Consider the following 13185-nt stretch of genomic DNA (forward strand, 5'->3'; position numbering starts at 1 on the left):
ATCCGTGTTCACTAAGTTGAATTTACGTAATGCATATCATTTGGTTCGAATAAGGGGGGGCGAATGGAAGACCGCGTTTAACACCCCCAGAGGGCACTTCGAATATTTGGTCATGCCTTTTGGGCTATCCAACTCCCCAGCGGTTTTCCAGGCACTCGTCAATGACGTGCTGAGAGATATGATTGATCAGTTCATATATGTTTACCTGGATGACATACTGATTTTTTCTTCTCTCCAGGAACACGTTCAGCACGTCAGACGAGTGCTTCAGAGGTTGTTGGAGAATGGACTTTTTCATGCACAATCCGTTCCATTCCTAGGTTACATCGTCTCGACTGAAGGTATTCGCATGGATCCTGACAAGGTTAAGGCTGTGGTGGATTGGCCAAGCCCAGATTCCCGTAAGGCCCTACAGAGGTTTCTGGGATTCGCCAATTTCTACCGGCGTTTCGTTCGCAACTTTAGCCAGATAGTCGCTCCTCTTACTGCCTTAACCTCCCCCAGAGTGACGTTCAGGTGGTCCGATACAGCCGAGGCTGCATTCGCCAAACTCAAGAGCCGCTTTGTTTCGGCTCCCATCCTCATAGCTCCCGATCCCTCGCGTCAGTTCGTGGTGGAGGTGGACGCTTCAGAGGTGGGGGTAGGTGCGGTACTTTCCCAACGTTCCTCTTCTGACGACAAGATGCACCCTTGCGCGTTCCTTTCCCATCGGTTATCACCTGCGGAATGCAACTACGACATTGGCAACAGAGAGTTGTTGGCAGTGAAGTTAGCACTGGAGGGGTGGCGCCATTGGTTAGAGGGTTCGGGGGTACCTTTTATAGTTTGGACCGATCACAAAAATTTGGAATATATCAGAACCGCCAAGCGACTCAACTCCAGGCAGGCGCGGTGGGCACTTTTTTCGGACGTTTTGACTTCTCTCTCTCGTATCGCCCGGGTTCCAAGAATGTCAAACCCGATTCCCTTTCTCGCATTTTTGACCATTCCGAACGCCCATCCACTCCCGAGTGCATCCTACCCGGGACCCTAGTGGTCTCCACACTCACATGGGAGGTTGAATCGAGGGTCAAAACGGCCTTAGAAGTGGTAACGCCTCCGCCCGGTTGCCCGCCTAATCGATTGTTTGTGCCGGAGGGGTGTCGGTCCGATGTTATTCGGTGGGGGCACTGCTCCAACGTAGCGTGTCATCCAGGAGTCAGCCGCACTAGCTTTTTGGTTAAGCAACGCTTTTGGTGGCCACTGATGGTTCGTGACATTCACAGTTTTGTCTTGGCTTGCTCGGTTTGTGCCACTGGGAAGACTTCTAATCGACCCCCAGATGGGTTACTCCAACCGCTGTCGGTCCATTCGAGACCCTGGTCCCACATCGCGCTAGATTTTGTTACCGCCCTCCCGCCCTCCCAGGGCAAGACGGTTGTTTTGACCGGGGTGGACCGGTTCTCGAAGGCGGCTCATTTTATTCCCTTGCCTAAATTACCATCTGCCAAGGAGACAGCGGTAACTGTCGTGGATCACGTCTTTCGCTTACATGGCCTGCCGATGGACGTAGTTTCTGACAGGGGGCCCCAATTTGTGTCCAAGTTTTGGCAGGTTACTGGGAGCGAGTGTCAGCCTGTCTTCAGGGTTTCATCCCCAGAGCAACGGTCAAACGGAGAGGGCCAACCAAGATTTGGTGAGAGTGCTGCAATGTTTGGTTTCTAAGAATCCCTCTTCCTGGAGTCAACAACTCTCTATGGTTGAGTACGCTCACAATTCGTTGCCAGTGGCAGCCACGGGTCTCTCTCCGTTTGAGTGTAGTTTAGGTTACCAGCCACCTATCTTTCCCAGTACGGAGTCCGAGGTCACTGTTCCCTCCGCTCACGCTTTCATCCAGAGGTGCCGTCACGCATGGAGCAGAGCCCGTGAGACTCTTCTCCGGGTGGGGGCGCGCACCAAGGCTAAGGCCGATCGCCACCGGTCGAAGCCTCCGGTATACGTCGTTGGCCAAAGAGTGTGGCTTTCTACTAAGAACATTCCACTCCGATCCGTTTCGAACAAGCTTGCCCCCAAATTTATCGGCCCGTTCAAAGTCACCAGGATCATTAGTCCGGTGGCGGTCCGGCTCAAGCTTCCTCCGGCGTATAGGAGAATTCATCCTACCTTTCATGTGTCTAAAATAAAACCTGTGTTTCAGGCACGCATTAACCCGCCGGTCCCGGTTCCCCCGCCGCCACGATTTGTTGATGGGGAACCCACCTTTTCTGTCAATCGTATTTTGGACTCTAGAAGGAGGGGACGCAGATTCCAGTACCTGGTGGACTGGGAGGGTTACGGCCCGGAGGAGAGAAGTTGGGTGCCTGCTAGGGACATTCTGGATCACTCCCTTATCGATGATTTCAATCGACAGGTAAATTCGCCTGGGAACGCCAAGAGGCTCTTCTCTCGCCTTCTCTCGCTCTTCTCTCGCCGCCCTTGTGTGGATTATCTGCTGTGCTCCTTCCTACCCATCCGGACACACTCCCCTGGTTTTCTCAGCACGCTATCATCGGAAGATGCGCCCGAGTCCCTGGGTCGGATTCCGTCTGAGTACAGTGCTCTTCTCTCGCCGCCCTTGTGTGGATTATCTGCTGTGCTCCTTCCTACCCATCCGGACACACTCCCCTGGTTTTCTCAGCACGCTATCATCGGAAGATGGGCCCGAGTCCCTGGGTCGGATTCCGTCTGAGTACAGTCTGTCTGTCCTGTTGCTGCTGTAAACTGTATTCATTAAACCATCGTTGCTTGCATCTTGCATCCGCCTCTGTATTGTCACAGAAATTATGTGAAGGCCAATTAGATGATGATCCAATCGCATTCTGTCTCCTATTAATGTTTTTAACCTTTGATGCAAGAGAGAAAGAGACAAAGTAGTCAAGATGACCAGGGTAATTTAGTCTCCTCCATGTATATCTATACGTTTTTTAGTTTTTTTTTAGTCTCCAAATATCCACTTGTTCTAATGTGTTTATAATATTTGTGATTTCCTTAGGGATAGCCCCTTTTTTTCCAATTTTCGCCTAAATGACAAATCTAACTGCCTATAGCACAGGCCCTGAAGCAAAGATACGCATATTCTTGGTGCCATTTGAAAGGAAACACTTTGAAGTTTGTGGAAATGTGAATTGAATGTAGGAGAATATAACACAATAGATCTGGTAGAAGAAAATGCAAAGAAAAAAACAACCAGTGTTTTTTTACCACCGTCTTTGAAATGCAAGGGAAAGGTCACAGTTATATCACTTTGGTTGTAATTCCGATTGTGTCCACAAGATGGCAGCAGTTTATGTGCAAAGTTTCAGATAACTTGAAGTATGACTCGAGACTTTTAGTGTGAAGTCGCCAAGGTACATTTGGGCAAATCGTGAAGGAGACATTTTAGTTCATATTCCATTTTTCGCAAGAATATCGTCAAATCTGTATACAAGTATTAGTAGCCATATTATAAGTTCAACATTTGCAAAACAACCAGTTTTCATAACTTCATAACTCTGAATATTCTTATTTTTGTCCAAAATGAAAAGGCATGCTGTCGGACAAGGTTAGTTGCTACATTTTACGACATATACATGGTTTCCGGATACTCCCGTAAAGCCTAGCTCATTGGCCATCTAACTAGCTTTGTTTGATCCTGATTGGTGCTTATCTGACAAGATAGTCGTTCAAGTGATCGGCGTGCCATGAAGGCGTCGCCCTCTGACCAATATGGTGTCCTATAGGATATACTACACCCCTAATAAAATATTGAAGTCTTGTTACCTTCTAGGATCTCTGAGGAATAGATATGAATGTGATTTGACTCGTTGAAACAATGTTTAGGGTGAGATTTTCAAAGATTCCTTTCTTTGCAAACTGAACGAGTGGAAATATAAAATCGATTGTGCATGCTATATGGACCTTTTTAGGATATGAAAAAGGATTTTATCTAACAAAACGACACTTCATATCTCTGGCACCCTTTTGGATGATAAATCAGAGCAGAATTTCAGAATCTAAGTACACATTTCACAGAGGTGAATTTATCAAACATTGCGGTGAAAAAACTGTTTTGTTGTTAGGAGCTCTCCTCAAACAATAGCATGGCATTTTTTTGCAGTACTAGCTACTGTAAATTGGACAGTGCAGTTATATTAACAAGAATTTAAGCTTTCAGTCGAAATAAGACGCATATATGTACCGACATTTGTTGTTTCTCTGAAACCTGTGATTTTGGCATAGCGCACTGCATGATTTACAACTGTCCCGTTGATGGGACTCCTGTCCTGAAGAAGCTTTTAACGAGCACAGTGGTGACTTCCTTCACGGTCCATTACTTAACACTGTTACAGTCTCCCATCATAATGATTTGATCATTTGTTGCCTGTAAATTCAATAAATTGGTATAACATTTTTGTTAATTAATATCGTCACACCTTTTGAGTTCCTTTGTACATGACAGAGAATTATTTCACCACCCCATTCCTTTTTCCAAACAATTTCATCTAAGGATGTAGAGTGAGTTTCCTGTAAACAGTATGTTATATTCCTTTTCTTTTAGCCACATAACAACTGATCATCTTTTTTATAATCTGCTAAACTGGTACAATTAGAACTGGCTCTGCTTATTCCCTCCTTACCATAACTAGATACTATTCTCAGTCTAAATCGGCCATAATTAGCGCTTGTAAAGTTACTGCCATGAGGTATTATGACAGTCAAAATTAGAGATTTCAAATGTTTGATAATTACAATTCAAGAAACAGGTTCTAGCAATATTCGTTTTATTCCCTTGCCTGTTTGCCTGTGAGCCAATGCCACAGATGTTAGAAAATTGAGTCAAGATATTATGTGTGTGCTAAATCTGAGTAGGTTGTGTATGATATTGGATGTGAATTTAGTGAGTGTGTATGATGTCTTAATAAGAGTAAGACTATGATGTGTGATGTCCAAATAAATAATACCCCAGACAATTTGCATGGTTGCTTGTCTATGTGTGTAACATACAGTGCGTATAGCCTTAATATTCAGGATGATAATTGTAACTCCTATCATATCACCACCATAGTTGCATCATAATTACCTTTAACATCATTCCTGTCTGTTGTCTTTGACAGTAACACGTCTCTGTCTGTCTGCAGGGAGCAGTGAAGGTTCAGAGCTCAGCGAGGAGATGTCCTGGCCAGCCTTTGAGAGGTAACAATCTGTACAGACACACACACACACATGATGTGTGAAGGTCTTTGACCAAAGCTTAGCCTACAGGCAAGCAGCACTTGCTGCCTTCTGAGCTGCTCTCTCCTAGTCTCTCTCACTGGCTCCATGCAAGTGTGACAGAAGTTTTTTTGTAATGCCTAGGCTTCAGCTCAGTGGGCGAACACAGTCTTGACGTATTGAGGTTCAAACACAGTAACAGGTCACAGAAGCCCTTGTGTCCCACCGTCTGTTGATCTGTACCAAAACAACCGTCCTGAAAGAACCTGAACAACCGTCCTGAACCCAACCCTGACGCTTTGCCAAAACGACAACAACCTTAACCTTTACAACCTTAACACTAATCTGAACCTTTACAATGAGCTAAGCTGAGAGAACCCAACCTTAACAGTGTTCCGTGCATCCACCCTGTGCCTGTCCCACCCTGAACAGGACTCGGTTCTATCACTCTCTGGGGCCTGTGACCCGCGTGGCCAGAATCCCCTACAGAGGAGGCCTGAGGCCCAGCAGGTACACACACACATTGCGCCCCAACTCCTCCTCTGTGACCCTACTCCTCCTATACACCCCTCTCAACCATCTCTCCACTCTGCTGCCCCCATATCCCACAGCTCCTATCTCTGCCTGGGGCCAGTGTGCTTGTGTGTGTGGGGGGGGGGGGTTCTTCTATGTTCTAAGTCCCAACAAGTATAGTAAAACAAGGGAAATTCTCCCTTGTGGGGACATTTATCACGTCCCCATGAGGACAAACACAATTTTAGGCTTAGGGGTTAGGGTTATGTTTGGGGTTAGGGGAAAATAGGATTTTGATTGGAAATTAATTGTAGGTTCCCACGAGGATAGAAGATCATAAAGTGTGTGTGGTATAATCAGGTGGTGGGCCTCTGTGGGTGATTCTCCGTTAAACCAGACCATTTTAGCAACACTCTTGCTCTCCCTGTATGGCATATCTCACATACATTTTAATGACTTGTTTACTGTTCAAACATTGCTATGGGATCGTCAATGAATCATTATGTGGACCCTGCAGGTTTTGTTAGAAGTGACAGATTCGGAATGTTCCAGTAAGATCCCAGTGTCATACTGCTGGGAGCTCTGCTCTGTCAGTCAGGGATGACCTGCTATACACTTCTATTCTAGCTCCATACAGTTATGATGGATTGTGTTCTCTTCTCTCTAATGCTTCACTGGTTTCCTTCTTGCTCCCACTGGCTGCCCTCTTCTTACTCTCTGTGATCACAGCCAGACAGACTCTGCACTGGAACCTTCCAGGAGTATATTGAAAGGAAAATGCATCTGTGGAATTGATTCAAAGCAAACCAAATACTGCTGCTACACAGTTGATTGAATTTGCAGATAGGTCAGTTCAGATATTGATTAATGAGGAAACTTCCCTACAGATTCCGACTGGCCATACTTCAGACAAAGTGCTTTTCGTATTTCTGTGAGTGCATGTCTGTTTATGTCCTTGTCACAGAGTGTGCGTCTGTTTGTGTTTCTGTGTGTGTGTTGTAACCCTGCTGTGTTCTGCTGTAGCTCGGCAGAGTCTGAGGAGTTAGCGGTGCACCTGTACCCTGGAGCCGTCACCGTACAGGGAGTCCTACGACGCAAGACTGTCCTCAAGGAGGGCAAGAAACCCACGGTGAGAACATACACTACCACACACACAGAACATATTGTATTTACAGAAGGAACACCAAAACGTGTACTGTACAGACCGAGAAGGACATATACATGCACACACACACACAGCCAGCCATCTGTTTTGTCAGGGTTGTCCCTGTAGCTGTGTGTTGATGGTGAGAGCCCAGCAGTGCTGTAGAAACACTCTCAAGACTAAGCAAAACAGTACACCTCAGAGACGATTAAATACATTAAAAACAATCAGCTCCCTTTTCTCTTTCTCTCTCCCTCTCTTCTGTTTCTCTGCCCTTTCACTGTGGTACCCCTGTTCTCCGTGCCCTTTCACTGTGGTACCCCTGTTCTCCGTGCCCTTTCACGGTGGTACCCCTGTTCTCCGTGCTCTTTCACTGTGGTACCCCTGTTCTCCGTGCTCTTTCACTGTGGTACCCCTGTTCTCCGTGCCCTTTCACTGTGGTACCCCTGTTCTCCGTGCTCTTTCACTGTGGTACCCCTGTTCTCCGTGCCCTTTCACTGTGGTACCCCTGTTCTCCGTGCTCTTTCACTGTGGTACCCCTGTTCTCCGTGCCCTTTCACTGTGGTACCCCTGTTCTCCGTGCCCTTTCACTGTGGTACCCCTGTTCTCCGTGCCCTTTCACTGTGGTACCCCTGTTCTCCGTGCGTCTTTCACTGTGGTACCCCTGTTCTCCGTGCCCTTTCACTGTGGTACCCCTGTTCTCCGTGCCCTTTCACTGTGGTACCCCTGTTCTCCGTGCCCTTTCACTGTGGTACCCCTGTTCTCCGTGCTCTTTCACTGCATTCCTCCTGCTCTCTTTCGCTTCCCTCTCTCCCTGCTGTATCTCAGCTGTCTCATCTATTGCTGTCATCCTGAATGTTATTTGTATTTAATGAGCTTCTCTCTGCTGTCGCTCTGGGTTGGAAACTCATCTGGACATGGTTAATATGCCTGAGGCTGGCAGAGCTGACATAAGGCTACGTAAGGGTAGCATAAGGTTTACAGTAGGTGACATAAGACCTGTTTTCTTTGATATAACAACTTCTCGGCCTCTGTATGATTCCCTCTTTCTGCCTTTCTTTTGCTTATGCACGCAACACACGCACAGTCAGAGCCACACTCCATTAGTCTTTTATTACTCTGTGAGCCTGTGTTTCCTCTCAGCAGGTCTCGTTTAGAGCAGATATTTTATTCTCTAACCAACCAGGCCTGGAAAAACCTCATACTCTCTCTCTCTGTCCCGCTGTCTCTGTGTAGCTCTACCTCTCACTCGCTCCATATTTACTTCTTTGTCCCTGTCTCTCTGCTGAAGCAAACAAGCGGCAACAGAATTATATCTGTAGTCAACATAACTCACAGATTTCCACTATAACATCTATTTATATTTGCGTCTGTACTGGTCTATGTAGTAGCCTAAACTCGGTCTTCAATAATGGACTACTGTTATAAGCATGTCCTATTGATTTATGTGTACTGTATGTTGCCCTGAAACTAGTGGTATGTATTAGGAGTATCTTTAAAGTTGTATTGTATTGATAGACTGGTGTAAGTGACTATTGCGTATGACCTATAAACCCTGACCTCTGACTGTGTGTATAGGTAGCGTCGTGGACCAAGTTCTGGGTGGCTCTGTGTGGAACTCAGCTCTACTTCTACCCTGCCAAGTCCCTAAAGGCCACAGAGAGAAAGCATGTAAGTCTCTCTCAGCCCTCCCTCTACACCTCACTCCATCATCCAATCTCCCTCCCTCATACCATCCCCTTCCACACACTCTGGGTCTCCAGACCTGGCTGTTGCTGCCTCATTGTTCCAGTGTGATAAATCCAGCCAGCAAAGGGAAAGTGGGAGGGAGTGAGAAGGTGTGTGTATGGACAGTATCAGTTTGACAGGGGAACAGTACTCGCACAGCAGATTTGAAACTGCACAGGAACTCAGGAAGGAGAGAGCGAGAGGAATGAAAAACTAGTGGAGCGCCTGATGGAGGGATGTTGTCATGGGGCTAGCGCAGTGGGAGGGGATGTTGTCTTGGGTCTAGGGGTTGGCAGTGGGAGGGGCGCTAGCGCAGTGGGAGGGGAGTGCGCAGTGGGAGGGGATATTGTCTTGGGTCTAGGGGCTAGCGCAGTGGGAGGGGATATTGTCTTGGGTCTAGGGGCTAGCGCAGTGGGAGGGGATGTTGTCTTGCGCAGTGGGAGGGGATATTGTCTTGGGTCTAGGGGCTAGCGCAGTGGGAGGGGATATTGTCTTGGGTCTAGGGGCTAGCGCAGTGGGAGGGGATGTTGTCTTGGGGTCTAGGGGCGCGCAGTGGGAGGGGATATTGTCTTGGGTCTAGGGGCTAGCGCAGGGGAGGAGGGGATATTGTCTTGGGTCTAGGGGCTAGCGCAGTGGGAGGGGGGATGTTGTCTTGGGTCTAGGGGTTAGCGCAGTGGGAGGGGATATTGTCTTGGGTCTAGGGGGCAGTGGGAGGGGATATTGTCGCAGTGCGGGAGGGGATATTGTCTTGGGTCTAGGGGCTAGCGCAGTGGGAGGGGATATTGTCTTGGGTCTAGGGGCTAGCGCAGTGGGAGGGGATATTGTCATGGTTCTAGGGGTTAGCGCAGTGGGAGGGGATATTGTCTTGGGTCTAGGGGCTAGCGCAGTGGGAGGGGATGTTGTCTTGGGTCTAGGGGCTAGCGCAGTGGGAGGGGATGTTGTCTTGGTTCTAGGGGTTAGCGCAGTGGGAGGGGATATTGTCTTGGGTCTAGGGGCTGGGCGCAGTGGGAGGGGATATTGTCTTGGGTCTAGGGGCTAGCGCAGTGGGAGGGGATATTGTCTTGGGTCTAGGGGCTAGCGCAGTGGGAGGGGATATTGTCTTGGGTCTAGGGGCTAGCGCAGTGGGAGGGGATATTGTCTTGGGTCTAGGGGCTAGCGCAGTGGGAGGGGAGGGGATATTGTCATGGTTCTAGGGGTTAGCGCAGTGGGAGGGGATATTGTCTTGGGTCTAGGGGCTAGCGCAGTGGGAGGGGATATTGTCTTGGTTCTAGGGGTTAGCGCAGTGGGAGGGGATATTGTCTTGGGTCTAGGGGCTAGCGCAGTGGGAGGGGATATTGTCTTGGGTCTAGGGGCTAGCGCAGTGGGGAGGGATGGGAGGGGATGTTGTCTTGGGTCTAGGGGGGGCTAGTGGGCGCAGGGGATGTTGTCTTGGGTCTAGGGGCTAGCGCAGTGGAAGGGGATGTTGTCTTGGGTCTAGTGGCTAGCGCAGTGGGAGGGGATATTGTGGGTCTAGGGGGGGGCGCAGTGTTGTCATGGTTCTAGGGGTTAGCGCAGTGGGAGGGGATATTGTCTTGGGTCTAGGGGCTAGCGCAGTGGGAGGGGATGTTGTCTTGGGTCTAGTGGCTAGCGCAGTGGGGGGGGGTGTTGTCATGGTTCTAGGGGTTAGCGCAGTGGGAGGGGATGTTGTCATGGTTCTAGGGGTTAGCGCAGTGGGAGGGGATGTTGTCATGGGTCTAGGGGCTAGAGCAGTGGGTGGGGATGTTGTCATGGGTCTAGGGGCTAGAGCAGTGGGAGGGGATGTTGTCATGGGTCTAGGGGCTAGAGCAGTGGGAGGGGATGTTGTCATGGGTCTAGGGGCTAGCGCAGTGGGTGGGGATGTTGTCATGGGTCTCGGGGCTAGAGCAGTGGGTCTAGGGGTTAGCGCAGGGAGGGGATATTGTCTGGGTCTAGGGGCTAGGGGATGTTGACATGGGTCTAGGGGCTAGAGCAGTGGGAGGGGATGTTGTCATGGGTCTAGGGGCTAGAGCAGTGGGAGGGGATGTTGTCTAGGGGCTAGCTCAGTGGGTGGGGATGTTGTCATGGGTCTAGGGGCTATCGCCGTGGGTGGGGATGTTGTCATGTGTCTAGGGGCTAGCGCAGTGGGTGGGGATGCTGTCATGTGTCTAGGGGCTAGCGCAGTGGGTGGGGATGTTGTCATTTGTATAGGAGCTAGAGCAGTGGGTGGGGATGTTGTCATGGGTCTAGGGGCTAGCGCAGTGGGTGGAGATGTTGTCATTGGTATAGGAGCTAGAGTAGTGGGTGGGGATGTTGTCATGGGTCTAGGGGCTAGCGCAGTGGGTGGGGATGTTGTCATGGGGCTAGGGGCTAGCCCAGTGGGAGGGGATGGAGGGATGTTGTCATGGGTCTTGGGGCTAGCGCAGTGGGAGGGGATGGAGGGATGTTGTCATGGGTCTTGGGGCTAGCGCAGTGGGAGGGGATGGAGGGGTTTTAAGAGTGGAGCAGCATCTGGCAGCACTCATTGGATAATGAGACCAAGGATATAATCCTAGACCTCTGTGACCACTCGCAGGGTAATGGGAACCTTGTGGCAGGGAAACACACACATACAGCGCCATCTACAAACTGAGTGCAGTCTGCAGACAACTGTTTTCAAACTCTCACAAATGGGGATGTTTTTTCTGTCGTGTCTTAGGTTTCAGAAAGAATACTTGTATAGGATTATAAGAATCAGCAATAATATCAGAATGCTCTCTTCTCTCCTTTTCTTCTCTCTCTTTTCTTCTCCCTCTCTCTTCCCTTCCCTTCTTCTCCCTATCTTCTCCTCTCTTCTTTTCCCTCTTCCTTCTCCTCTTCTCTTCTTTTCCCTCTCCCTTCTCCTCTTCTCTTCTTTTCCCTCTCCCTTCTCCTCTTCTCTTCTTTTCCCTCTCCCTTCTCCCTTCTTCTCTCCCTTCTCCTCTTCTCTTCTTTTCCAATAATATCAGAATGCTCTCTTCTCTCCTTTTCTTCTCTCTCTTTTCTTTTCCCTCTCCCTTCTCCTTCTTCTTTTCTTCTCCCTCTCTCTTCCCTTCCCTTCTTCTCCCTATCTTCTCCTCTCTTCTTTTCCCTCTTCCTTCTCCTCTTCTTTTCCCTCTTCCTTCTCCTCTTCTCTTCTTTTCCCTCTCCCTTCTCCTCTTCTCTTCTTTTCCCTCTCCCTTCTCCTTCTTCTCTTCTTTTCCCTTCTCTTCTTCTCCCTCTCCCTTCTCTTCTTTTCCCTCTCCCTTCTCCTTCTTCTCTTCTTTTCCCTTCTCTTCTTCTCCCTCTCCCTTCTCTTCTTCTCCCTCTCGTTTCTCTTCTTCTCCCTCTCGTTTCTCTTCTCTCCTCTTCTCCTCCCTCTCGTCTCTCCTCTCCTCCCTCTCGTCTCTCCTCTCCTCTTCTCCCTCTCCCTTCTTCTTTTCTTCTCCCTCTCTTCTCTCCTCTTCTCTTCTCCCTCTCTTCTCCTCCCCTCTTCTCTTCTTCTCCCTTCTCTTCTCCTCTTCTCCTCTTCTTCTCTCTTCTCCTCTCCTCTTCTCCTTTCTCTTCTTCTCTCTTCTCTTCTCTCCTCCTCCCTCTCTTCTTTTCCTCTCCCTCTCACTTCTCTTCTCCCTCTCCCTTCTCTCTTCTCCTCCCCTCCCTTCTCTCTTCTCCTCCCTCCCTTCTTCCCCTTCTCTTCTTCTCCCTCTTCTCTCCTCCCTCTCCCTTCTCTTCCCCTCCCTTATATTCTTCTTCTCCATTCTCTTCTCTCCTTCTCCCTCTCTTCTCTTCTTTTCCCTCTCTCCTCTTCTCATCAGTTCAAGTCCTCTAGCAGTAAGAGTGTGTGTGTCGTGGGGTTAATGGCCATCATGGCAGACGACCCTGAACATCCCGACATCTTCCTGCTCACAGACTCTGAACATGGTGAGACTGTGACTGTTTGATTGACAGTTATTCAGCCAATCACATACAGACATGAATGTTCAGCCAAACTACTTATCTCCATTCCTCAGATGATCTGGATGTCCTTGGTGTAAATCCTCAACACACCCTATACATACTCTCTCTCACATGCAATATACACCCATATTGTATGCAAATGTGATCACATGCATAAACACGTGTGTACCGACACAAACACACACAGGTTCCTGTCTGTCTGACCCAGCAGTATCCCTGTCTGCTATGTGTACTGCATGCCTGTCATATCTGACCGTCTGTCTTTTTCTCCCTACACATACACACACATATATATATACATACATACACACACACACACAGTCTAAGTCTCTGTTCTCATATGTTCTGTATTGCGGCAGCTTCATGGCTCCTGCTGTACACAGATGGAGATGGGAGACTGAATCCCAGTTCTCTGCTACAGTGACATCTTGTGACCGTGTGTTTCTGTGTTTCCTAGGTAACACCTATAAGTACCAGGCAGGGAACAAAATGAACGCCCTGCTGTGGTTCAAACACCTCAGTGCTGCCTGCCAGAGCAACAGACAACAGGTAACAGACACACATACACACACTCACCCACACATATACCCACACCAACATACACACACTCACCCACACATATACCCACACCAACCAGCCCTCAC

At 48.8% G+C, this 13185-nt stretch overlaps 1 protein-coding gene across 4 annotated transcripts in view; it reads left to right on the forward strand.

The window, feature by feature from the left end:
* The window catches only part of LOC135512952 (ras-specific guanine nucleotide-releasing factor RalGPS2), a 148465-nt gene that overhangs the window by 130939 nt on the left and 4341 nt on the right, over window positions 1-13185 (forward strand). For 3 of the 4 annotated variants that reach the window (XM_064935495.1, XM_064935496.1, XM_064935498.1), the window contains 6 exons: window positions 5136-5190; window positions 5641-5718; window positions 6745-6850; window positions 8444-8536; window positions 12400-12505; window positions 12999-13090. In XM_064935495.1, coding sequence (XP_064791567.1) covers window positions 5136-5190; window positions 5641-5718; window positions 6745-6850; window positions 8444-8536; window positions 12400-12505; window positions 12999-13090 — 530 coding nt within the window. The remainder of the gene's footprint in view (window positions 1-5135; window positions 5191-5640; window positions 5719-6744; window positions 6851-8443; window positions 8537-12399; window positions 12506-12998; window positions 13091-13185) is intronic. The other variant, XM_064935497.1, reaches the window with a different exon arrangement.

This window comes from Oncorhynchus masou, chromosome 24 (genome assembly GCF_036934945.1).
Source record: "Oncorhynchus masou masou isolate Uvic2021 chromosome 24, UVic_Omas_1.1, whole genome shotgun sequence".
Taxonomy (NCBI): domain Eukaryota; kingdom Metazoa; phylum Chordata; class Actinopteri; order Salmoniformes; family Salmonidae; genus Oncorhynchus; species Oncorhynchus masou.